This window comes from Heterodontus francisci, chromosome 24 (genome assembly GCF_036365525.1).
Source record: "Heterodontus francisci isolate sHetFra1 chromosome 24, sHetFra1.hap1, whole genome shotgun sequence".
Lineage (NCBI taxonomy): Eukaryota > Metazoa > Chordata > Chondrichthyes > Heterodontiformes > Heterodontidae > Heterodontus > Heterodontus francisci.
The window spans coordinates 75,630,393-75,654,401 of NC_090394.1; the positions used below are offsets into that span (position 1 = coordinate 75,630,393).

The following is a 24,009-nucleotide window of genomic DNA, read 5'->3' on the forward strand; positions in this document are numbered from 1 at the left end:
GAAAGTAAGCTGTGAAGATGACACAAAGAATCCACAAAGGGTTACAGAAAGGTTAAGTGAGTGACAAGAAGGTGGCAGATGGAGTAGAATGGGTGGAAATGATGTCATTCACTTTGTTAGGAAGAATAGAAAAACAATATTTTTTTAAATGATAAACTATTAAATGTTGTTGATCTGAGGGATTTAGGTGTCCTTGTAGAAGAAACACAAAGTTAACATGCAGGTACAACAGGAAATTAGGAAGGCAAATGGTATGTTGGCCTTTATTGCAAGAGGATTGGAATACAGGAGTAAGGAAGTCTTGTTGCAATTTTAAGGGCTTTGTTGAGACCACACCTGGAATACTCTGCACAATTTTGGTCTCCTTACCTAAGGAGGGGTATACTTTCTTAGGAGGGGTGCAGCATAGGTTCACTAGATTGATTCTTGGGATGTGAGGATTGTCCTATGAGGAGAAATGGAGTCCAATGGGCCCATGTTCTCTGGCATTTAGAAGAATGAAAGGTAATACCACTGAAACAAATAAGATTTTGAGAGGTCTTGACAGGGCAGATGCTGGGAGGCTGTTTACCCTGGCTGCAGTGTCTAGAACTCAGGGCCATAGTCTCAGGATAAGGGTCAATCATTTCAAACTGAGGTGGAGGGGAATTTCTTCATTTAAAAGGGTTATGAATCATTGGAATTCTCTACCACGCAACTGTGGATGCCCAGTCATTGAATATATTAAATGCAGAGATGGATAGATTTTTGGACTCCAAGGGGATCGGCAGTAAAGTATAATTGACGCAGCAGATCAGCCATGATCTTATTGAATGGCAGAGAAGGCTCGAGGCTGTAAGGCCTACTCCTAATTTTTGTGTTCTTATCTGGTGCTTTGGAGTCTGTGAATTGGTCACAACTGGAAACCTGCCCAAGCCCTGGGTTTATCTCCAGGTGGAATAATTTGGAGCTTCCTTGGACAGTTGATGTGTCTTCATCGCATACTTAACGGAATTCTCAATGAAGATATTGTTACAGGCAAGAAATTCCTGACTCCATTTGATCTGTGGGGTTTCCAGCTCCCAGTAAAACTTGTTTTGTTGCAATATGTCCTCATGTTGCTCATCCCTTGGCCCTGCACAACAGGCCTTAAAAGATTCATTTTTAGGATGACAGTATCACTGGAAAGGCCAGCATTTATTGCCCATTCCTAGATGCCCAGGTTTGACACAACTGGAGTATTGTGTACAGTTTTAGTCACCTCATCTAAGGAAGGATATACTTGCCACAGAGGGAGTGCAACGGAGGTTCACCGGACAAATCCCTGGGGTGGCGGATTGTCTTATGAGGAGAGGTTGAGGATACTGGGCCTGTATCCTCTAGAGTTTCGAAGAATAAGAGGCGATCTCATTAAAACTTACAAAATGCTTACAATGCGTGATAGGGTGAATGTACGCAGGAACAGGAGTAGACCATTCAGCCCATCAAGCCTGCTCTGCCATTCAGTATGATCATGGCTGATCATCCACTTCAATGCCTTTTTCCCACATTATTCTAATGTAGATGGGGTGTTTCCCCTTGCTGGTGAGTTTAGAACCAGGGAACATTTAAGACTGAGATGAGGAGGAATTTCTTCACTCAGAGGATGGTGAATCTTTGGAACCCTCTACTCCAGAGGGTCGTGAAAGCTCAATCATTGAACATGTTCAAGACAGAAATTGATGGATATTTGGATACTGATGACATCAAGGGATATGGGGATAGTGTGGGGAAGTTGCGTTGAGATAGATGATCAGCCATGATCTGTTTGAGTGGTGGAGCAGGCTCGATTAGGCTGAATGACCTACTTCTGCTCATATGTTCCGAACTGATTGTTTTTCACCTGATTGTACAGCCAAGTATCAGTGAGGATAGTCTGTGTTAATCAATCCCAAATTGAGCCTTGGAGTAAAATAAGTTACAGATGCATTGCTCTGGTCCAGTTTAACTCATACTGTTATGTAATTGTATTTTTGCACCTAGTCCACTTTCCTCAGATTTTTCTCTTCTATCTGATCTGATTATATAACTATATCCATGATATGGCTTGTGTGTTTAGTTTATTTTGATATGATTTTTTTAAAAATCCACTCATTCCTCATAGGATTCACCATAGCAGCAGTGCAGCTTTTCTGGGAGGAGACGGGTGTTTGGCAGATGAATGCTCCACTTTCTCTATCTGTTGATGGATGGCAGCTGAAACTGAATGTTGTATGTACTAGGACTCTGTTTTATGTACTGGACAGAGCAGAATTATTTCTCAGTGAAATTCTGCAGGTTAAGTCTCTGCAGTGATGACATCACAAATTGAACACTTAAATATCACATAGTTTCTAAATTTTTCTAAAAGGGTTAAGTTGCATAAATGCTCTGTAAAATTGGATGCTAACTTGTAAAAGGCAGCAAGGTTGCAAGGTTTGTGCTATGTTAGCTAGTTTCAGCTGGAATGGCAGTGGGAGAAGGTACAATTGTCCTTGAAAAACATAGAAACATAGAAAGTAGGAGCAGGAGTAGGCCATTCGGCCCTTCGAGCCTGCTCCACCATTCACTATGATCATGGCTGATCATCCAACTCAGTAACCTGTTCCCGCTTTCCCCCCATATCCTTTGATCTCTTTCGCCCCAAGAGCTATGTCTAACTCCTCCTTGAAAACATACAATGTTTTGGCCTCAACTGCTTTCTGTGGTAGCGAATTCCATAGGCTCACCACTCTCTGGGTGAAGAAATTTCTCCTCATCTCAGTCCTGAAAGATTTATCCCATATCCTTAGACTATAAACCCTGGTTCTGGACTCCCCCACCATCGGGAACAGCCTTCCTGCATCTACCCTGTCAAGTCCTGTTAGAATTTTATAGGTTTCTCTGAGATCCCCCCTCACTCTTCTGATCTCCAGCAAATATAATCCTAACTGACTCAATCTCTCCTCATACGTCAGTCCCGCCATCCCAGGAATCAGTCTAGTGAACCTTCGCTGCACACCCTGTATAGCAAGAACATCCTTCCTCAGATAAGGAGACCAAAACTGCACACAGTATTCCAGGTGTGGCCTCACCAAGGCCCTGTATAATTGCAGCAAGACATCCCTGCTCCTGTACTCGAATCATTTCACTATGAAGGCCAACGTACCATTTGTCTTTTTACCGCCTGTTGCACCTGCATGCTTACCTTCAGGGACTTGTGTACGAGAACACCCAGGTCTCGTTGCATATTCCCCTCTCTCGGTTTATAGCCGTTCGGTTAATCATCTGCCTTCCTGTTTTTGCTACCAAAGTAGATAACCTCACATTTATCCACATTATACTGCATCTGCCATGTATTTGCCCACTCACTGAACTTGTCCCAATCACCCTGAAGCCTCTCTGCATCCTCCTCACAACTCACCCTCCCACGCAGTTTTGTGTCATCTGCAAATTTGGACTTAGTTTCCTCATCTAAATCATCAATATATATTATGAATAGCTGGGGTCCTAGCACCGATCCCTGCGATACCCCACTGGTCACTGCCTGCCATTCGGAAAAAGACCCATTTATTCCTACTCTTTGTTCCCTGTCTGCCAACCAATTTTCTATCCATCGCCATACACTACCCCCAATCCCATGCGCTTTAATTTTACATGCTAATCTCTTATGTAGGACTTTGTCGAAAGCCTTCTGAAAGTCCAAATCAACCGCATCCACTGGCTCCCCCTCATCAACTCTACTAGTTACATCCTCGAAGAATTCTAGTAGATTTGTCAAGCATGATTTCCCATTCATAAATCCATGCTGACTCTGTCCGATTCTACCACTGTTCTCCAAGTGCTCTGCAATAAAATCTTTGATAATGGGCTCGAGAATTTTCCCCACTACCGACGTCAGGCTGACTGGTCTATAATTCCCTGTTTTCTCTCTACCTCCCTTTTTAAATAGTGGGGTTACATTAGCTACCCTCCAATCTGTAGGAACTGTTCCAGAGTCTATAGAATCTTGGAAGATGACCACCAATGCATCCACTATTTCTAGGGCCACTTCCGTAAGTACTCTGGGATGTAGATTATCAGGTCCTGGGGATTTATCGGCCTTCAATCCCATCAATTTCCCCAACACCGTTTCTCTACTAACACTGATTTCCTTCAGTTCCTCTCTCTCACTAAACCCTGTGTTCCCCAACATTTTTGGTATGATATTTGTGTCCTTCTTTGTGAAGACAGAACCAAAGTATGCATTTAGTTGGTCAGCCATTTCTTTGTTCCCCATAATAAATTCCCCTGTTTCTGACTGTAAGGGACCTACATTTGTCTTCACCAATCTCTTTCTCTTCACATATCTATAGAAACTTTTACAGTCAGTTTTTATGTTCCCCACAAGCTTACTCTCATACTCTATTTTCCCCTTCTTCATCAATCCTCCTTTGCTGAATTCTAAACTGCTCCCAATTCTCAGGTCTGATGTTTTTTCTGGCAAATTTATATGCCTCTTCCTTGGGTCGAATGCTATCTCTAATTTCCTTGTAAGCCATGGTTTGGCTACCTTCCCCGTTTTACTTTTGCGCCAGACAGGAATAAACAATTGTTGCAGTTTATCCATGCTTTCTTTGAATGATTGCCATTGCCTATCCACCGTCATCCCTTTAAGTAACGTTTCCCAATCCATCATAGCCAACTCGCACCTCATATCTTCGTAGTTTCCTTTATTAAGATTCAGGACCCTTGTCTCAGAATCAACTACGTCACTCTCCGTGTTGATGAAGAATTCTATCATTGCATGGTTGCTCATCTTGCACCACTAGATTGTCAATTATTCCTCTCTCATTACATAATATCCAGTCTAGGATGGCCTGTTCTCTAGTTGGTTCCTCACGTATTGGTCCAGAAAACCATCCCGTATACACTACATGAATTCTTCCTCTACGGTATTGTGACTAATTTGATTTGCCCAATCTATATGCAGATTAATGTCACCCATAATTACAGATGTTCCTTTATTGCATGCGTCTCTAATTTCCTGTTTAATGCCATTCCCAACATCACCACTACAGTTTGGGGGTCTATATACAACCCCCACTAATGTTTTTTTGCCCCTTAGTGTTTCTCAGCTCTACCCATAATTCCTGACTAGAGTTCCCACTCCTGACTGCTATCCAGTGACGCTGCTTATGTGTAGAGACATTGGTTGACTGGCCCCAGCTATGATGCCATGTAACGTTAAATAGTTGACTGACGTCTACCATCTAGATGCACACATAACCAAACCCTTGGACAAGGTGATGGAGGACTGCTGGTACCTTTTTAAACTGCACGTTAGCATCGGATGCTGTCTTTTTGAAAGAGAGGCCAAGAGGAGACAATAGGGTATTCTGTTAAAAACTACATTGTTTACAAAATATTGAAACGGTGACTATAAATTAAAACACACAGGTTTTAACTTTGTGTCAGTGAATAGGTTTTGAGTGCGTTAAAATCGGGCTCATTGTGTCCTCAGTGGCAGTCATTGAGTTATTCCCTCGTGCAGCTGCCCCTCAATATGCTAGCCTGAGGAGTGGAGGAAACCTAGAGTCTCATTGAGCAGAGTACGTTATGTGGCCCAGACTATTGTTTCTGAGCTGATACATCCCAGAGGTTATCGTACAGCCCCTGACACGCAGATAATTGCAGGTTGGTCTGGTGATGCACTGTAGAAGGGACATTTCCCTTCTCCCTTTCAGCACAATTAGAGGCCCAGTTTAGTCGAAATATGGAGTTGTATTTAGAGGTGCTTGTAGCCATCTGTTGTCGTCATCAGTTACTGCATTACTTGCTCTTAAGGCTGTTAGAAGAAATTTGGTCAAAGCATCTATGTAACAATAGTTTGTGTCCCACCTCTTAAGTTTATTAACTTTATAGGATACTAACTGATAAAGCTGTCCAGCAACTTTTACTTGGTGCTGTTTGCTTCCTGGAAAATTGTGGAGCTGAACCAACCTCATCTGTCATGAAAGCATATTGATAAACAGTAACACAGTTAATAATCTTGTAGCTGAAGAAGCTGAGGCTGGTTTTGATCAAATCAGTTTGTCATTTGACCTTTTGTGCATTAAGTTTGTGTTGCATCGTATCCCACTATTGATTTCCTGAGTATTATCGCAGGAATTAGCCAGGCAGAACAGAATAGTGCTTGGGATGAAAAGCCCAATGGCATCTGTTCAATCAGTAATAGCCTGTACATTCATTACCATGAGGAGGAAACTACCTCGCAATCACACAGCATCTTAATCCGTTCTCATCCAGTGAATATATTCTGCACTACATGCCAGTTACTATGCACACTGCCCTTTTTTATTTTAAAAAAGGAACATTTGCTGAAAACCAGATTCATTTTCACAATACTTTTATATTTTTAAAAATAGCATTTGCTTGCAGGAAACAATTGGATAAAAGACACCAGGGTATCCCCATTAATTCAACTCTACTGGACATCTAACGCGATGCCCTTTGGACCCCAAATTAAGGCTGTCGGCACACGGACTATGCATCATAACAGGTTGGAAAATGACAATTTTAGGGCTATATATACAGGACTCTGGAAGCAATGCTGCTCTGCTAATTGATTTGCCTGATCTTTTAAGGAACAATTCTGTCTCTCCCCTCCTTTACTCCCTCTCGTCTCCTGGCATCGTAAAACATTCAGTTAGGAACACAGGAGCAGGAGAGGGGACAAAGAGCAGGTGCCTATGGAATGGCATTCTCACTGCTCCCATTCTCACCTGCTTTTTCCAGTATTAAGACGGGTGGCAATGGGGGTGTGTGTTTGTGAATGTCTTCCCGTTTGTCTCACTGCCATTGTTGGGTGGTAGAAGTGCTTGGCTGGATATATTGGCAGTCTGAATCTTGAACTCTGAATGTTGAACTCTTACGTTTCTCTGGTACGTACGATGCTGGTTCCTACTGTGAATATTGCCGGAATCTTGGTCATCCTTGGAGGGAAGGTGCCGGCAGAATCATAGTGGAGAAAATCTGAAGGCAATAAACAAACTTGCCTGAGAATGCTCCTATTAACACAGTGGCATGAGTGAAATGAGTAGATCTCCTGTTTATTCATATGATCAAGTGTGGGAGTGTGATGCAGTCACCAAAACAGGAGCAAGGTAAATGTTCTGAACAAACTGATTAATAAAACATCAAAAATACTTTTTACTATTAGTTAACTGTTCAACAAAAGGAAAAATGTGTGTGGAGATGAGAAGCTGTTGTAAATGAGAGCTGGTAAAATGAGTGTTTCTGCACTATTCTGTAATGAGTTGGCTTATTTATTCCCCTTGTTGCTAAGTTGAAAGAAATTGAGTCTGAACGTACTGACTCACTTCCTCTGCCTTGTGGGAGACTGCAGAGCCTGCTTGTAAATAATAGTTTCATTATCTCAACCTCTGATCTGCTAGATGCTTTCTAACAAATCCTAGGATTTAGAATTGATTTTTTACAACCTGCTGTGACTATATTTAATCAAATTCATGCAATTATATGAAAAAGGCATCCTGAAGTTATCTTGACTATCAGGGACCAGTGTTAGGGATGCTACAGGATTGGTGGAGTGCCTGTGATTTGGATTGCTGCTGTACAACTCTCTTCAGGCTTGGTTAGAAGGTAACACTCAAGTGTTTGTGCAGGCAATCTGGATTTATTTTGGCTGTAGTGTTGGTCTGTGTTGGCAGTGACTTACTGCATATACCTAAAGCAGCCTTGATACAGTATCTCCAACCCAGGGAATCCCAGCTGTGACTGTATCTGTTCATTAGGATCTCCCGTGCCAGTGTAAAGAGGAGCTGCTCATTTTAAGTTCCATTCCTGTCGCTAAATACACGAACAAATGCTTGAGAGATTAATTTTGTGTACCCTTTCCTGTCCCTGTTCTAGCTGGCCAGCTGGGTCAGTGGAACATTTTGCAATGTGATGCTTGTCAGCCACTGGGGCCAGCTAACTCTGTTCACAATAGTGGAGCAGCAAGCAGACTGACTCCAAGCTGTGATCCTGTGTCACCATTGCCTGAGGCTGTGGTGACTATAGATTAAAGAGTTTCTTTTGGGCCTCCTTATCTCGAGAGATAATGGATAAGCGCCTGGAGGTGGTCAGTGGTTTGTGAAGCAGCGCCTGGAGTGGCTATAAAGGCCAATTCTGGAGTGACAGGCTCTTCCACAGGTGCTGCAGAGAAATTTGTTTGTTGGGGCTGTTGCACAGTTGGCTCTCCCCTTGCGCCTCTGTCTTTTTTCCTGCCAACTACTAAGTCTCTTCGACTCGCCACAATTTAGCCCTGTCTTTATGGCTGCCCGCCAGCTCTGGCGAATGCTGGCAACTGACTCCCACGACTTGTGATCAATGTCACACGATTTCATGTCGCGTTTGCAGACGTCTTTATAACGGAGACATGGACGGCCGGTGGGTCTGATACCAGTGGCGAGCTCGCTGTACAATGTGTCTTTGGGGATCCTGCCATCTTCCATGCGGCTCACATGGCCAAGCCATCTCAAGCGCCGCTGACTCAGTAGTGTGTATAAGCTGTATAAGTGTATTAAAGAGTAGTAGAGGCAGAAACCCTCAACTCATTCAAAAGGTGTCTGGATATGCAGCTCAAGTGCCGTAACCTGCAGGGCTACGGACCAAGTGCTGGAAGGTGGGATTAGAACCGGTGGCTCGTTTTTCAGTCGGCACAGACATGATGGACCAAGTGGCCTCTTTCTGTGCCGTAAACTTTCTAAGATTCATAGATTGTTCGGATGTGATGGTGTAATGTTACAGCTCTTTACAGGTTACATTTATGACTGTGAGAGTGACGTAGGGGGAGTACAAATTGCATTAATGCTTTTATTGTGAGTGTTGGCTGAATGGCATTGTTGCTTTCGTAAAGATCTTACTGATGAATATAAAAGACTTGCATTTATATAGTGCCTTTCATGAGCTGAGGATGTCCCAAAGTGCTTTGCAGCCAGTGAAGTACTTTTGAAATGTAGTCACTGCTGTAATATCAGAAATGAAGCAGTCACTTTCCACACAGAAAGATCCTACAGCAGCAGTGGGCTAATGACCAAATTATCTGTTTTAGTTCTGTTGATCGAGGAATAAATATTGGTAGATTTGCAGATGACACAAAAATTGGCTGTGTGGTTGATAGTGAAGAGGATAGCTGTAGACTCCAGAATGATATCAAAGATTTGGTTGAGTGGGCAGAAAAGTGGCAAATGGATTTCAATCCAGAGAAGTGTGAGGTAATGCATTTGGGGAGGGCAAACAAAGCAAGGGAATACACAGTAAGTGGGAAGATATTGAGAGGGGTAGTGGAAGTGAGAGACCTTGGAGTGCATGTCCACAGGTTCCTAAAGGTGGCAGGACAGGTAGATAGAGTGGTGAAGAAGGCATATGGAATGCTTCCCTTTATTGGCCAAGGCATAAAATACAAAAGCAGGGATGTAATGCTGGAACTGTATAAAACGCTGGTTAGGCCACAGCTGGAGTATTGCGTACAGTTCTGGTCACCACATTACAGGAAGGACATAATTGCTCTGGAGAGAATACAGAGGAGGTTTACAACAATGTTGCCAGGGCTGGAAAATTGCAGCTATGAGGAAAGATTGGATAGGCTAGGGTTATTTTCGTTAGGAGGCTGAAGGATGACTTAACTGGGTGTACAAAATTGAGGGGCATAGATAGAGTAGACAGGAAGGATCTGTTTCCCCTAGCGGAGAGGTCAATTACCAGGGGGCACAGATTTAAGGTGACTGGTAGAAGGATTAGAGGGGACATGAGGAAAGACTTTTTCACCAGAGGGTGGTGGGTGTCTAGAATTCACTGCTCGGATCAGTGGTGGAGGCAGAAACCCTCAACTCATTTTAAAAAGTACCTGGACCTGCACCTGAAGTGCTGTAACCTGCAAGGCTGTGGACCAGGTGCTGGAAGGTGGGATTAGATTGGGCAGCTAGTTTCTTTTCAGCCAGTGCAGGCACGTTTGGCTGAATGGCCTCTTTCTGTGCCATAACATTTCTATAGTTCTAGGGCCCAGGACACTGGCCAGGGTTCATCTGATCATCTTTGAAATATTGCCATGAGATTTTTTTTTAACGTCCACCTGAGAGGCAGATGGGGCCTTGGTTTAAGGTCTCATCCAAAACACAGCACCTCAGTTTCCTCTGTACTGCACTGGGAATGTCAGCCTGGATTATGGGCTCAAATCTCTGGAATGGGACTTGAACCCACGACCTTCTCACTCAGGCGTAAGAGTGCCACCCACTGAGCTTTGATTTTGGAGTGCATGTCCACAGGTCCCTGAAGGTGGCAGGCCAGGTAGATAAAGTGGTGAAGAAGGCATATGGAATGCTTTCCTTTATTGGCCAAGGCATAAAATACAAATTCAGGGATGTAATGTTGGACGTCTGACACTTCAGCTTTTCTTTCTGATGAACTGTGTTGGTATAGGATTGGCCTCCATTCTGTAGTTTAAAGGGATAGTAGACCTGTCTCCATGTCTCCGCTTTAAAGACGTCTGCAAACGCGACATGAAGTCCTGTGACATTGACCACAAGTTGTGTGAGTCAGTTGCCAGCGTTCGCCAGAGCTGGCGGGCAGCCATAAAGACGGGGCTAAAGTGTGGCGAGTCGAAGAGACTTAGCAGTTGGCAGGAAAAAAGACAAAAGCGCAAGGGGAGAGCCAACTGTGTAACAGCCCCGACAAACAAATTTTTCTGCAGCACCTGTGGAAGAGCCTGTCACTCTAGAATTGGCCTTTATAGCCCTCCAGGCGCTGCTCCACACACCACTGACCACCTCCAGGCGCTTACCCATTGTCTCTCGAGATAAGGAGGCCAAAGAAATGGACCTGTATTATCCTAACCTCTATTTAGTATTAATGCTTATTAACAGACCCTGATTCCCAGCTGGTGTGTTTAATTTGCATCCCAGTGATATTTTCTGGTGTGGACTCTGATGGAGCCTGGGAAAGATGAAGTTATAATTACATGTGGTTCTACAGTGTGAGTAGGTGGGATTTCCTGTTATTTCCCTCCTTGCCCCCAAGGATATGTGCAGCTCAGATCTCCTTGGCTCTGCATCTCTGCTGATCATTGGTTTGGCTGTTGCACTGGGTAAGCATCACATAATCCATTCGACTAGGCAGCCATTGTAAACATCAAAGCGGTTATGCTGTAATATTCTTACTGTTTCCCATAAAAATTGAAGAGCTAAGAATTAATAATTTATAAAATGTTATCTATTATTAATCAAAGGAAATAATTGCAAATCTGCCTTTGATTTCCTGTATAATATGAAATGTAAGACTTCACAGATATTGCTTCTGTTGGTTATTAAGTCTAAAACAGAAGCAGGAAGTGAAATATGAACTTCGCTGTGAAAGAGCATAAATGATCTAAAGCTTTGGATCACACAACTGATGGATTTATTCAATTTTGTTTTTTTTTAAAGCTTATAATGAACAATGATTTGGAAATCGTCTGGATGTTGTTTGACCGAGTAATATTGATGTAAAAGGATGTTATGAGTAAGGTGATGCTTCATGCTGGTCATTAGGAGCAGACAGGGAACTGGTTTCCATCTCCAATTTCTCTCCCTGTGAGTTACTGATCTCCTTATCGGGGAGGTCCTGAGCATGGCTTGATTATTCCTGTATCAGCCTGGGCTGCTCGCTTTCTCGGCAGCTGGTTATTGAACAGCATAGGCACAGACCTTGGAGCAATTCACCTGCTCAGTCTAGGGTATGGCATGGGTGAGCGAAAGAGAAAATAATAACATACTGTTGGATCTGACTCAGGATTGACCAGGTCTTTCATGTCACCGCAACCCTGAAACTAATGGCCGCACCTAGTTTCTCGAAGATCTGCCGAAGGACCTAATCACAGAATCATGACAGTGCAGAAGAAGGCCATTCGGCCCATCGTGTCCATGCTGGCTCTCTGAAAGAGCAATTCCCTCAGTTCCATTCCCCCGTCTTCTCCCCGTAACCCTGCACATTCTTCCTTTTCATATAATTGTCTAATTCCCTTTTGAATGCTTCAATTGAACCTGCCTCCACTGTGTTCTATTGGTTCTACAGAACATACAGAGAGCCACGTAATATAGCAAATGGAATGTGATTTGTTTAAAGTGCACTCTCTTCAACTTCTTCAGTTTAAATACACTTTATGATGTGGTTTGAGCTACACATACCAAAACCTTTCAGGTTTGAAGCCCCCCATATCTGCTGCATTCGCCCATCTCAGTCAGGTAGCAGCTGGGGAACTGGTCTCAGTGAGGGGAAGGAGGAGGGGGAAACCAGCAGGATTCCTACTCCTGGTAAAAATGCATGTCTGTGGTGAGGACAGGATAAGAATAGGCTTGGTTGCGATGCCCACCACAGTAGAATGCATTGTGTAGGTCATACATGATCAATAGCTACATTGGGTGAGGCACTTGAAACATATCACTAAATGCTCCACATTGCAGTGAGGAAACATTTTACGCCAATGTACTTCACACTTTAGATCTGCACTGGGAACTCCCACTGGCAGCGATGTTGATCTAGGGTTTCAGTCCATAATGTCATCTGCACTGAAAAATGGAATGATTCTGCTCCAGTGCCCTCGTGGATATGTGCACCAACTGGTTTTGTTCAACTCAGCCAGGGCACTGCAGTCACCCTCAGCATTCTTGAGCTCAAGAGAGGGGCAAAATCAGCCAGTGCTCCCGCATCTATTGCAACAAGTTTGTGAGGACAGGAATGGGCCTGCCAAAACTCGCTGGACTCCGGCACAAAGCATGGCTATATTGGCAAGGTGCCAAAGGCCACTGATACCAGTGGAACCAATGGTCAGTAAGGGGCAGAGCTCTCAGGAAGTGGTGAAAATTGGCTGCCAGCATGAAAGCACAACCAGCAAATTTAAAATTCTACATCAGATTTTAGATTGGGGAATCCCTTCTGCTGCGACAGTTCCCTTCATGGGACAGATGTGGCAACTATGCATTAACTACAAATGTGTAATGTCTACACAAGTTAAAGAGACAACTTGCCTTTATGTAGTATCTGTCACATCCCAACAGCTTTGCAACCCATGAATTCTTTTTTTCAAGTCCAGCCAGTGTTTTGTAGGTAAACGTGGGAGTCAGTTTGCACACAGTACAATCTCCTAAACAGCACGGGAGCAAATTACCAGTGAATCACTTTTTACTGGTGGTGTTTGAAGGAAGAATGTTGACCAAGGTACTGGGACAATTCCTTGCTCCTCTTTGAATAGTGCCGGCTGGTCTTGACCATTTGTCTGTAAAAGCAGATGAGGGTCTTGGTTTAATGCTAGTTTGAAAGATGGTGTCTCTGACAACGTAGCACTCCCTTAGTACTGCACTGACTCTAATGTGTGCGTGCTATTAACTGAGCCAAGCTGACATTTATTGCTCCATGTTTACACACAGGGCATCAAAGCAAAGGTTTCTAAACTTTGGTACTGTTGCAGTGATGTTTATAGTACAGTGTTGGCATGGGTTTACTATTGGGCACCTGTCTAAGGTCAATGTGCCAGTTTCTAATTTAGCAGAAAGTGTATTTTGTTGAAGACTTTGACCGCTGGTACATGTTGTGTTCACCTTTTAAACAAGGTTCTGAGGTCAAATTCAGGAATATCGCAGCTGCATATGTTGGATCCAGAGTAACAGGGAGGTCATACAATCACTGCCAAGTTGTAAGTGCAGTGTGTGGGCTGCGTCCTTTGCAACCGTGGTTTGGTGATATCCACACTTGCACGCTGTCAGTGATTTGATCCAATTGGAATAGAGGGATTTACATTCAATAGTGAAGTAGTTTAATGCACATAAGCTGAATAAATCACTTTATAGACTAACAGAATTGGAGGTGCAAGTGGAAATTGGCAGTGTCGTCTTTGACCCTTTGTTTTGTACAACTTCTCCACCCATTGCTTCAGCTCATCCAGTACATAAGGAGGTAGCTGAAAATGGGATAGCTGGGGCTCTGTTTCAGGCTATAATTCAGCACTGTGCTCTATTGTCCATGGGGACTAAGGGAGATGTGATTCCTGGTGGAAATTGTATTGTACACAGAGAACTTTTCGTTAAGTAGTGACCTGGAGCACTTACTGTGTGGTTGCTTTTCCTCACTCAGTAAAGCTTGAGCGACTCACTGTGGATTAATATCGGAGAAGTTCCATGTTGCTGTCACTCCTTCTGTTGCAGAAATCTGCCCTATTTTATGTTGCTGAATGGTTTTTGCACAGCTGGATCCACTTTTAAGAGTCTACACCTGAAACATGTAGTCCTCTGTTCTCTCCATAGAGGCTGACTGACCGATTTGGATGGAGTGTCACGTGGAGGGGAACTTGGAGATGATAGTTCTCATATTGCTTTTCTTCTCCTCCTTGGTGGTAGAGATCGCTGGTGAGTGAGGCAATGTCTAAGTAACTTAGAGGCGCTGCAGTGCATCGTGTGTGTCATGCAGCCACTGTACCTGGTGGCAGAGAGGATAGATATTGAGTCCCATGCCAGGGATGCCAATCAAGTGGACTGTTCTGCCCTGGATGGTATTGAGCATCTTCAGTATTGTGGCTGCCTCAATTCAAGGGAGCAGTGAGTGTTTGGTCACACTCCTACATCAATCCACAAAGCCTACTTGTTCAACCTGAAGTTCTTGTCATAAATATAGTTAGAGGTGGGCTAGTTCAAGGTCTGCAGTCAACATCCTTCTGAACTGCTGTCATGTGTGCGGGTTCCCTGCAGTGTGACTCACCTGGCCACCCATTTTGTTTCAGCACGCTGTTAACGGCTGTGAGTTCCTCGCTTTATCGAAAGGGGATGTGAGGCTGCAACAGTCAGTGCTGTCAATGCGACTTCAGTTAAGTGTGATAGGAGTGTGAAATGTTTACACTGTGTCCATTTGAACTGTAGAAAGTTCCTAGCAAGTATAGATCTTCACTTTCCTGCCTTCAGTATGAATCTAGATGGTGAGTGTTGGCAAGCTACTGATGCAGAACGTCACAACAGCTGAGTCTCAATCTTTCATTTTCCATTAGGGATGCTGCATCATAGTTGTTTTTTTCCCCTTCTCCCTTGCTCAGGGGTACTGAGGCCAATTGTAACAGTTTAGCTGTTATCCCAGCTGAGATCAAGTAAAAGCAAAATACTGCGGATGTTGGAAATCTGAAATAAAAACAAGAAATGCTGGAACCACTCAGCAGGTCTGGCAGCATCTGTGGAAAGAGAAGCAGAGTTAATGTTTCGGGTCAGTGACCCTTCTTCGGAACTAGCAAATATTAAAAATGTCAAAGGTTATAAGCAAGTGAGCCGGGGGTGGGGCAAGAGATAACAAAGGATAAGGTGTAGATTGGACAAGGCCACATAGCTGACCAAGAGGTCATGGAGCAAAGGCCAACAATATGTTAATGGTATGGTGAAAGACAAAGCATTAGTACAGATAAGGTGTTAACGAACTGAAGATTGAGCAGCAGCAAGTACAAACATGAAAAAAAACAGTGGGTAAGCAAACTGAACAAACTACAATGAAATGAAATTAACAAAAGAAAAAAAATTGTGAAAAATGTAAAAAAGAAAAAATAACTAAAAATAAAAGTAAAATGGGGGGCTGTCATGCTCTGAAATTATTGAACTCAATGTTCAGTCCGGCAGGCTGAAGTGTGCCTAATCGGAAAATGAGATGCTGTTCCTCGAGCTTGCGTTGATGTTCACTGGAACATTGCAGCAAGCCCAGGATAGAGATGAGAGCAGGGGGGAGTGTTGAAATGGCAAGCAACCGGAAGCTCAGGGTTCTGCTTGCGGACTGAGCGGAGGTGTTCCGCAAAGCGATCACCCAGTCTGTGCTTGGTCTCCCCAATGTAGAGGAGACCACATTGTGAGCAGCGAATACAGTATACTACATTGAAAGAAGTACAAGTAAATCGCTGCTTCACCTGAAAGGAGTGTTTGGGGCCTGGGATAGTGAGGAGAGAGGAGGTAAATGGGCAGGTATTACACCTCCTGTGATTGCAGGGGAAGGTGCCATGGGACGGGGACGAGGTGGTGGGGGTAATGGAGGAGTGGACCAGGGTGTCGCGGAGGGAACGATCCCTTCGGAATGCTGACAGGGGAAGGGAGGGGAAGATGCGTTTGGGAGTGAAATCAAGTAATGCAGCACAAACCAGGAATCAAAATTGTGGGACCTTCCTGTAAGGCATGGCTTAGTATTGTCTAGGGTTGGGAGAAAAAGCTCAGAGTTACTGCTGAGTATGATTAGCTCGAGAGCTCATAAATGACACTGGACTAGAAATCATAAGAAGGTATTGTAGTTTTGGGGAAAGCAGGTTGGACACTCCCTAGACATAAATCATCAGCAAAGTTGCTCTTGGGACTTTTATGAAACAAAAAATAAATGCGGGTTTAATAAAACTTTTGGTTATTAATACTTGCACACTAGCCACTAGTAGCAGTCTGGTGCTAGATCCTGGGATTTGTTCTTACATTAGATGCTTTTCATTTTGTTATTAACTTGGCGTTTTGTGTTTCATTGGCCCAGTTGCCTCGCAATCATGTTCAATTCCTTCGGTGTTTGCTGGCAATAGACACTGTCTGCTCTGTTTACAACAACAAAAGCTTGTATTTATAACAATAACAACTAGTGCTGTTCACGTAATAAATAATGAGGAATTGGTAAATTAAGTGCATATGTTCTGCAACAGTGTTTCTAGAGGAGAAAAATAATATTTATACACATTGTGCTTTGCTAATATGGGTTCCACAGGAAGATCCACTGAACATTGATTTATGTTGTAGGATGATAATTACACTACCGTTACTGATTGCAGTAGAGAGACTTGTACAGCCATGGAGAACAGTAGGACCCCAGCTGTGTGAACATTCAGAATATAATTTGATTAAGATGAGGGACAGTAATAGGGAGTGATAACAGCTGTAACACCTCACCTTACATAGAATTTACAGCACAGTAACAGATCATTTTCTACATTACAGCAGTAATTACACTTCAGAGGTGCTTCATAGGCTGTTGGGCACTTTTGGACATCCCGAGGCCATGAAAGGTGCCATATAAAAGCAAGTCTTTCTTGCTGTTTGCCTGCCCAACTGGTCCATGCTGGTGTTTATGCTTCACATGAGCCTTCTCCCATCTTATTTCATCTCACCCAATCAGCATATCATTCTCTTTCTTTCTCCCTCGTGTACTTATCTGTCTTCCTCTTGAATGTATCTATGCTATTCACCTCAACTGCCATTTGGTAGCAAGTTCCACATGTGGCTGAAATTTTGAAAATATCAGATGTACAAGCACATGAGTTCATCTTTCTGTTTCCCTCTCGTTCTCTTTTCCCCTTTCTCCAGTCAGCTTTTGCTTGTATCGCAGTTTTAAACCGATTTTGTTGATCAGTATGAACTGTAGAGTTGGTGAAACAGTATTTGCAAAGGGTGTTTAGAAAGCGTTGTCATTTCAAGCATCATGTTTTGCTGTACTTTTGTTAATATTTTGGATTCACAGTTCAGGCAAACCTTGGAAGGTTGCTTCATTCCCCATTTGCTATAGCCCTGCCTCTGGAAAGGACCATTACATCATAAGGTGGTGACACCCATCAATCACTGTCACCAGTAGTTTTCATCTGGCTGTAAATTCTGTTCTGGACAAGCCAACCATGCAGTGCTTGCACTGCTTTACTACATTACAACAGTGACTATACTTCCAAAACGAACTGTCCTTCATTAGCTGTCAGACATCTCTGGGACATTGTGATTGTGCAAGGTGCTAAATTAATGCAAGTCTTTGTTTACTGCACAAGTCTTCCAGCACTATTTGAGAAGGTCTGAGGACAGGACTGTGAAGTTGTGGATGCCACTTTAGAGCAGCTGCCTGTGTTCCAGTGGTGAGAGGAAACTCTCGGTGTAAACAAGGTGAATGGGCAACACCAGCAACTTGACCAGATCACATAAGCACAATACAAGCATGGCATGCTGGATAGAAAAATATAGTGTCTTCTCAATGAATCATGTGGCGGTGTTAGTTCAACAAGAAGATAAAAACAATCTGCTCAGTCCTTTGGAACCGTGTGGGAGTAGCACTCAGTCAAAGCCTTGGCTTTCAATAGTTCTCAGGCTTGATTGGAAGAAGTTCACTAAATTACGTCATGAAGATGTAGGAGAAGCGTTTTGGCTGCAACACTTCTAAACAGGAGAAGGGCATATATGACTAAATGATCCACCATGTGTTGAAGCACTGGATGGCTGACCATGATACCCAGATACATTTCCTGTGCAACAGTTATCTATGTTTGATTGACCGTGTAGCAAAGAGCCATACATCGGTACCTTGAACTGGAAAAAGAGACTTGTGCTTGGGAGGAAATGCTACGCTGTGTGAGTGAAAACCCCCCAGAGAAACTGGGGGGTCTGAATTCCAAAAGAGACTTGTTGGATTTTTGATTGTAATTGGGGGACGTGAAGGAGGTGGATTGTATGTTATCACAAGAATCTCTCACTATTGTTGAAACCACAGAGTACCTACCAATGTCTGCCTGCTGAGGTTGCTTGTGTGTTTTAGATGACTACACCCTTTTTCATTGGCAATGCAATCTTATGGGCTGATGTCTTGAAATATAGTGATCCCCTCTGCAAGCATTCAGTTTTGTAGGCCGTCAGTGTTCCAGCACAAGCCTGCAGATGTGCTCTATTTATTATACAGTGCTGCTGCTAGTGGTCATCCTGCCTGTAGCATTGGGAGTTACCCTTTGTGTTTCCCCCCATGATGAGGTTCGGAGCCAGGGAAGGATAATCAGTGGGAATGAAAGTTGTGCAAGATGACTTTTGAGTGGTTTATTTTTGTATTGTGTATGCTCACTGAAAAAACAAAGCAGATTTCACAGCACCAGGCAGTAGTCTGCAATGTATTAAATCACCCTAAATGCTGTATTAGGTTTGCCAGCCTCCCAGATTGTCCAGGAATTCAGGATTAATCTTCCTCACGTTGCTGTGAGCAAACCTGGGAGAAAAATCAGAGGGTTGTTAGTGTTTTGTTTTCACTTTTCTTCGAATAATTTCTTTCATTAATTATAAATACATTGGAAATGAGGGGGTGGGCAGGGAAGGCTGTTTGACTGGGTGGGTCAGTTGGAGGTTGTAGGTCATGTGATAAAACCTCCAGGAAATGTCCAACCAGAGTTGGCAAGACAAATGCTGTTGCTTGTGAATATCTCCCTGAAGAGTGGTAGCTCAGAATGCTGGAACAGGTACAAGTCTTCAGATTTAAACTGATAGTGAGGCTGCAACACTGCCTGAAGAATTGGACAAAAGCCTTCTGTACCGCTCCAGCAACTGTAGCAAATGAGTGAAGAGGACCAAAGGGCCATCTCACACCAACCATCAGTTTGAGCTTGATCCTGTGCCTAGCTGTCTGCAGGCTCTGAGCAAAAGCTTCATGCAGACTGAGCAGAATTACAAACATCTGCTTGTGCGTTAGTGTCAGACACATCTGGGATTTTGACTTCTCATAAGTTGCATGCTTAAAGTTGAAGGTACTGTACATGGTATTTAGTAAACCCTAGGTCCTGTACAATTGCATTAATCCTCTCCCCCGCCCCACCGTTCACCCCTCAAATTAAAGTCCATTCTTTTGAATCTTTTGCCTTGAGGGGAAAAACTTGGACAATGGTCCAAATGATTTTTTAAAAAGCTTTCCATTGTACTATTTAAATAATACAACATAGAGAAGCCATTTGCCCATTGTGCCTGTGCCAGTTCTTTGAAAGAGCTATCAAATTACTCCTACTCCCCTGTTCTTTCCCCATAACCCTGAATACTTTTCCTTTTCAAGTATATATCCAATTCCATTTTAAAAATTACTATTGGATCTTCTTCCATCACCCTTTCAAGCGCACTGTGTAAGCAAATTCCTGCTCATCTCCCCTCTGGTTCTTTTGCCAATGATCTTGAGGATAATACAAGATGCAAGATTTTGATAAACTCATGGGTGACATGCACTCAGTTTTAGGCTAGAATGTTGCCAGCCATAACAGTAGCATGTGAATCCCGAACGGCACCTTTCACTGAGGAAGAGGAGTAAGTGGTAGGATTTGAATCATGATCAGTGTGGTGCTCCTTTAATATTGTAGGCACATTGATGCCTTCACACTCAATCAGCAGACCGACGTGTGCTGGACGAACCCAGGAACAGATGTGTTTTCTCTGTCGAGTTGCCTCAGATTGAACTGGTGCATTCTATTGTGGAAGCTATTTTAGAAGCTTCAGTCACAGTTGATGGTGAATGGTGGCAGTGGACTGTCAGCAGACCTCGGCAAACCACTCAACTTCTTCATCTACCCATTGATATCCATCTGCTGCTTGATGGTTCAAATCTCTTCGGTGCTGTGATAGAAAACCCCTCATTAAGTTCCGATCAAGATAACCAGCTGATTATGAAAACTCTCTTGTCTTTGACATTTGACGCTCACCAACTCCAGATCTAGATCTTCATTAAAATCGGTTTTTCCGATAAATTAATGTCTCACATCCTAAAAACAATCCAGGATTTAGAACAAAGAACAAAGAAAATTACAGCACAGGAACAGGCCCTTCGGCCCTCCAAGCCTGCGCCGATCCAGATCCTCTATCTAAACATGACGCCTATTTTCTAAGGGTCTGTATCTCTTTACTTCCTGCCCATTCATGTATCTGTCTAGATACATCTTAAAAGACGCTATCGTGCCCGCGTCTACCACCTCCGCTGGCAACGCGTTCCAGGCACCCACCACCCTCTGCGTAAAGAACTTTCCACGCATATCCCCCCTAAACTTTTCCCCTTTCACTTTGAACTCGTGACCCCTAGTAATTGAATCCCCCACTCTGGGAAAAAGCTTCTTGCTATCCAACCTGTCTATACCTCTCATGATTTTGTACACCTCAATCAGGTCCCCCCTCAACCTCCGTCTTTCTAATGAAAATAATCCTAATCTACTCAACCTCTCTTCATAGCTAGCGCCCTCTATACCAGGCAACATCCTGGTGAACCTCCTCTGCATCCTCTCCAAAGCATCCACATCCTTTTGGCAATGTGGCGACCAGAACTGCACGCAGTATTCCAAATGTGGCCGAACCAAAGTCCTATACACTGTAACATGACCTGCCAACTCTTGTACTCAATACCCCGTCCGATGAAGGAAAGCATGCCGTATGCCTTCTTGACCACTCTATTGACCTGCGTTGCCACCTTCAGGGAACAATGGACCTGAACACCCAAATCTCTCTGTACATCAATTTTCCCCAGGACTTTTCCATTTACTGTATAGTTCACTCTTGAATTAGATCTTCCAAAATGCATCACCTCGCATTTGCTCTGATTGAACTCCATCTGCCATTTCTCTGCCCAACTCTCCAGTCTATCTATATTCTGCTGTATTCTCTGACAGTCCCCTTCAGTATCTGCTACTCCACCAATCTTAGTGTCGTCTGCAAACTTGCTAATCAGACCACCCATACTTTCCTCCAAATCATTTATGTATATCTCAAACAACAGTGGTCCCAGCACGGATCTCTGTGGAACACCACTGGTCACACGTCTCCATTTTGAGAAACTCCCTTCCACTGCTACTCTCTGTCTCCTGTTGCCCAGCCAGTTCTTTATCCATCTAGCTAGTACACTTGGGACCCCTTGCGCCTTCATTTTCTCTATCAGCCTACCATGGGGAACCTTATCAAACGCCTTACTGAAGTCCATGTATATGACATCTACAGCCCTTCCCTCATCAATCAACTTTGTCACTTCCTCAAAGAATTCTATTAAGTTGGTAAGACATGACCTTCCCTGCACAAAACCATGTTGCCTATCACTGATGAGCCCATTTTCTTCCAAATGGGAATAGATCCTATCCCTCAGTAACTTCTCCAGCAGCTTCCCTATCACTGACGTCAGACTCACCGGTCTATAATTACCTGGATTATCCCTGCTACCCTTCTTAAACAAGAGGACAACATTAGCAATTCTCCAGTCCCCCGGGACCTCACCCGTGTTTAAGGATGCTGCAAAGATATCTGTTAAGGCCCCAGCTATTTCCTCTCTCGCTTCCCTCAGTAACCTGGGATAGATCCCATCCGGACCTGGGGACTTGTCCACTTTAATGCCTTTTAGAATACCCAACACTTCCTCCCTCCTTATGCTGACTTGACCTAGAGTAATCAAACATCTGTTCCTAACCTCAACATCCTTCATGTCCCTCTCCTCGGTGAATACCGATGCAAAGTACTCGTTTAGAATCTCACCCATTTTCTCTGACTCCACGCATAACTTTCCTCCTTTGTCCTTGAGTGGGCCAATCCTTTCTCTAGTTACCCTCTTGCTCCTTATATATGAATAAAAGGCTTTGGGATTTTCCTTAACCCTGTTTGCTAACGATATTTCATGGACCCTTTTAGCCCTCTTAATTCCTCGTTTCAGATTGGTCCTGCATTCCCGATATTCTTTCAAAGCTTCGTCTTTCTTCAGCCACCTAGACCTTATGTATGCTTACTTTTTCCTCTTAGCTAGTCTCACAATTTCACCTGTCATCCATGGTTCCCTAATCTTGCCATTTCTATCCCTCATTTTCACAGGAACATGTCTCTCCTGCACGCTAATCAACCTCTCTTTAAAAGCCTCCCACATATCACATGTGGATTTACCTTCAAACAGCTGCTCCCAATCTACATTCCCCAGCTCCTGCCGAATTTTGGTATAGTTGGCCTTCCCCCAATTTAGCACTCTTCCTTTAGGACCACTCTCGTCTTTGTCCATGAGTATTTTAAAGCTTACGGAATTGTGATCACTATTCCCAAAGTAGTCCCCTACTGAAACTTCAACCACCTGGCCGGGCTCATTCCCCAACACCAGGTCCAGTATGGCCCCTTCCCGAGTTGGACTATTTACATACTGCTCTAGAAAATCCTCCTGGATGCTCCTGACAAATTCTGCTCCATCTAGATCTCTAACACTAAGTGAATCCCAGTCAATGTTGGGAAAATTAAAATCTCCTATCACCACCACCCTGTTGCTCCTACATCTTTCCATAATCTGTTTACATATTTGTACCTCTATCTCACGCTCGCTGTTGGGAGGCCTGTAGTACAGCCCCAACATTGTTACCGCACCCTTCCTATTTTTGAGTTCTGCCCATATTGCCTCACAGCTCGAGTCCTCCATAGTGCCCTCCTTCAGCACAGCTGTGATATTCTCTTTGACCAGTAATGCAACTCCTCCACCCCTTTTACCTCCCTCTCTATCCCGCCTGAAGCATCGGTATCCTGGGATATTTAGTTGCCAATCATGCCCTTCCCTCAACCAAGCCTCAGTAATAGCAATAACATCATACTCCCAGGTACTAATCCAAGCCCTACGTTCATCTGCCTTACCTACTGCACTTCTTGCATTAAAACAAATGCACCTCAGACCACCAGCCCCTTTGCTTTCATCATCTGCTCCCTGCCTACTCTTCCCCTTAGTCACGCTGACTTCATTATCTAGTTCCTTACAGGCTTTCGTTACTACCTCCTTACTGTCCACTGACCTCCTCATTTGGTTCCCATCCCCCTGCCACATTAGTTTAAACCCTCCCCAACAGCATTAGCAAAAGCACTCCCAAGGACATTGGTTCCAGTCCGGCCCTGATGTAGACCGTCCAATTTGTAATAGTCCCACCTCCCCCAGAACCAGTCCCAATGCCCCAAAAATCTGAACCCCTCCTTCCTGCACCATCTCTCAAGCCACGCATTCATCCTGACTATTCTTTCATTTCTACTCTGACTATCACGTGGCACTGGTAGCAATCCTGAGATTACTATCTCTGAGGTCCTACTTTTTAACTTGGCTCCTAACTCCCTAAATTCTGCTTGTAGGACCTCATCCCGTTTTTTTACCTATATCATTGGTGCCTATGTGCACAACGACAACTGGCTGTTCACCCTCCCCCTTCAGAATGTTCTGCAGCCGATCTGAGACATCCCTGACCCGTGCACCTGGGAGGCAACATACCATTCG

At 43.8% G+C, this 24,009-nt stretch overlaps 1 protein-coding gene across 6 annotated transcripts in view; it reads left to right on the forward strand.

Moving 5' to 3' along the window:
• capn15 (calpain 15) overlaps window positions 1-24,009 on the forward strand; it is a 289,848-nt gene that overhangs the window by 72,808 nt on the left and 193,031 nt on the right. The window contains exon 1 of one of the 6 annotated variants that reach the window (XM_068056646.1): window positions 6,427-6,517. The exons of the other annotated variants lie outside the window; for them this stretch is intronic. Within the exon in view, the coding sequence (XP_067912747.1) occupies window positions 6,462-6,517 (56 nt within the window). The 5' untranslated portion in view covers window positions 6,427-6,461. Of the gene's footprint in view, window positions 1-6,426; window positions 6,518-24,009 lie in introns of those variants that run through there. 6 annotated transcript variants of the gene reach the window in all.